The following is a 777-nucleotide window of genomic DNA, read 5'->3' as shown; positions in this document are numbered from 1 at the left end:
CACCGATCATTTCATCAGCGGGTGTTCCTTTGAGGATGTACCCTCCCTCTGCCTGAGGTTTACTTATACTTCAGCCATCTGCATAATTATATGGAGTAAATGAACTTCTACAATGTTCATCTATTGCAAGCATGAGATTAATTTGCTAATAAATAAATGGGTTGTATTTAAAATGGCTTCTCACTGGAATGCAATTCTATTTTATATTGTTCAACATTCTAAGTGTTCAATCCTTGAAAACATTCATTTTTTTATGCTTCCAAACTTTGATGCTACCGCATAGAGAACCATAGTTGATTATAAAGGTCAAACCCCCTTTCTTGAGCATTTAGAAAGGGACACGAAATTTGTGTTTTGTCCAATCGGTTTCTTATCTGCGAAGGGAGGATGTTTTCCGCCTAAATGTGAGACAGTGAGGCAATAGTCAATGTCTGTAATTTGTTGTTAACTTTCTCACCATGACTCATAGCTATCACCATTTGCCCAGTAGATTGTTTCTAACCAAATATATCAAAGTAAAAAAGATACATTTTCGCTGATCACACAGTAGGTGGGTAGTCGCCTGTTTTCACTCTCCCAGCGACGCTTCATCTAAAGAAAGGTCCCGAGTAATTATGTCTTTATAGTCTTTACAGATACAAAAAATGCGTTCAACTAAGAATTTATATACATAAATGTATATATGGTAAATAGAAAAACTTTTCCCTAACCAGAAACGTATGATGAGTTCAAGTTACCTCTGTGCATCAGTTCATACACGAGACATCCGCTAGGAAA

General features: G+C 36.4%; 1 protein-coding gene across 1 annotated transcript in view; it reads left to right on the top strand.

The window, feature by feature from the left end:
• Positions 1-458: 458 nt before the first annotated feature.
• The window catches only part of LOC119586629, an 11,858-nt gene continuing 11,539 nt past the window's right edge, over positions 459-777 (top strand). The window contains 1 exon segment of the mRNA XM_037935374.1: positions 459-486. Coding sequence (XP_037791302.1) covers positions 459-486 — 28 coding nt within the window.

Source organism: Penaeus monodon, chromosome 21 (assembly GCF_015228065.2).
Source record: "Penaeus monodon isolate SGIC_2016 chromosome 21, NSTDA_Pmon_1, whole genome shotgun sequence".
Classification (NCBI taxonomy): domain Eukaryota; kingdom Metazoa; phylum Arthropoda; class Malacostraca; order Decapoda; family Penaeidae; genus Penaeus; species Penaeus monodon.
The sequence above is the reverse complement of the archived record's forward strand: the minus strand, read 5'-3'. Positions and strand labels throughout refer to the sequence as shown.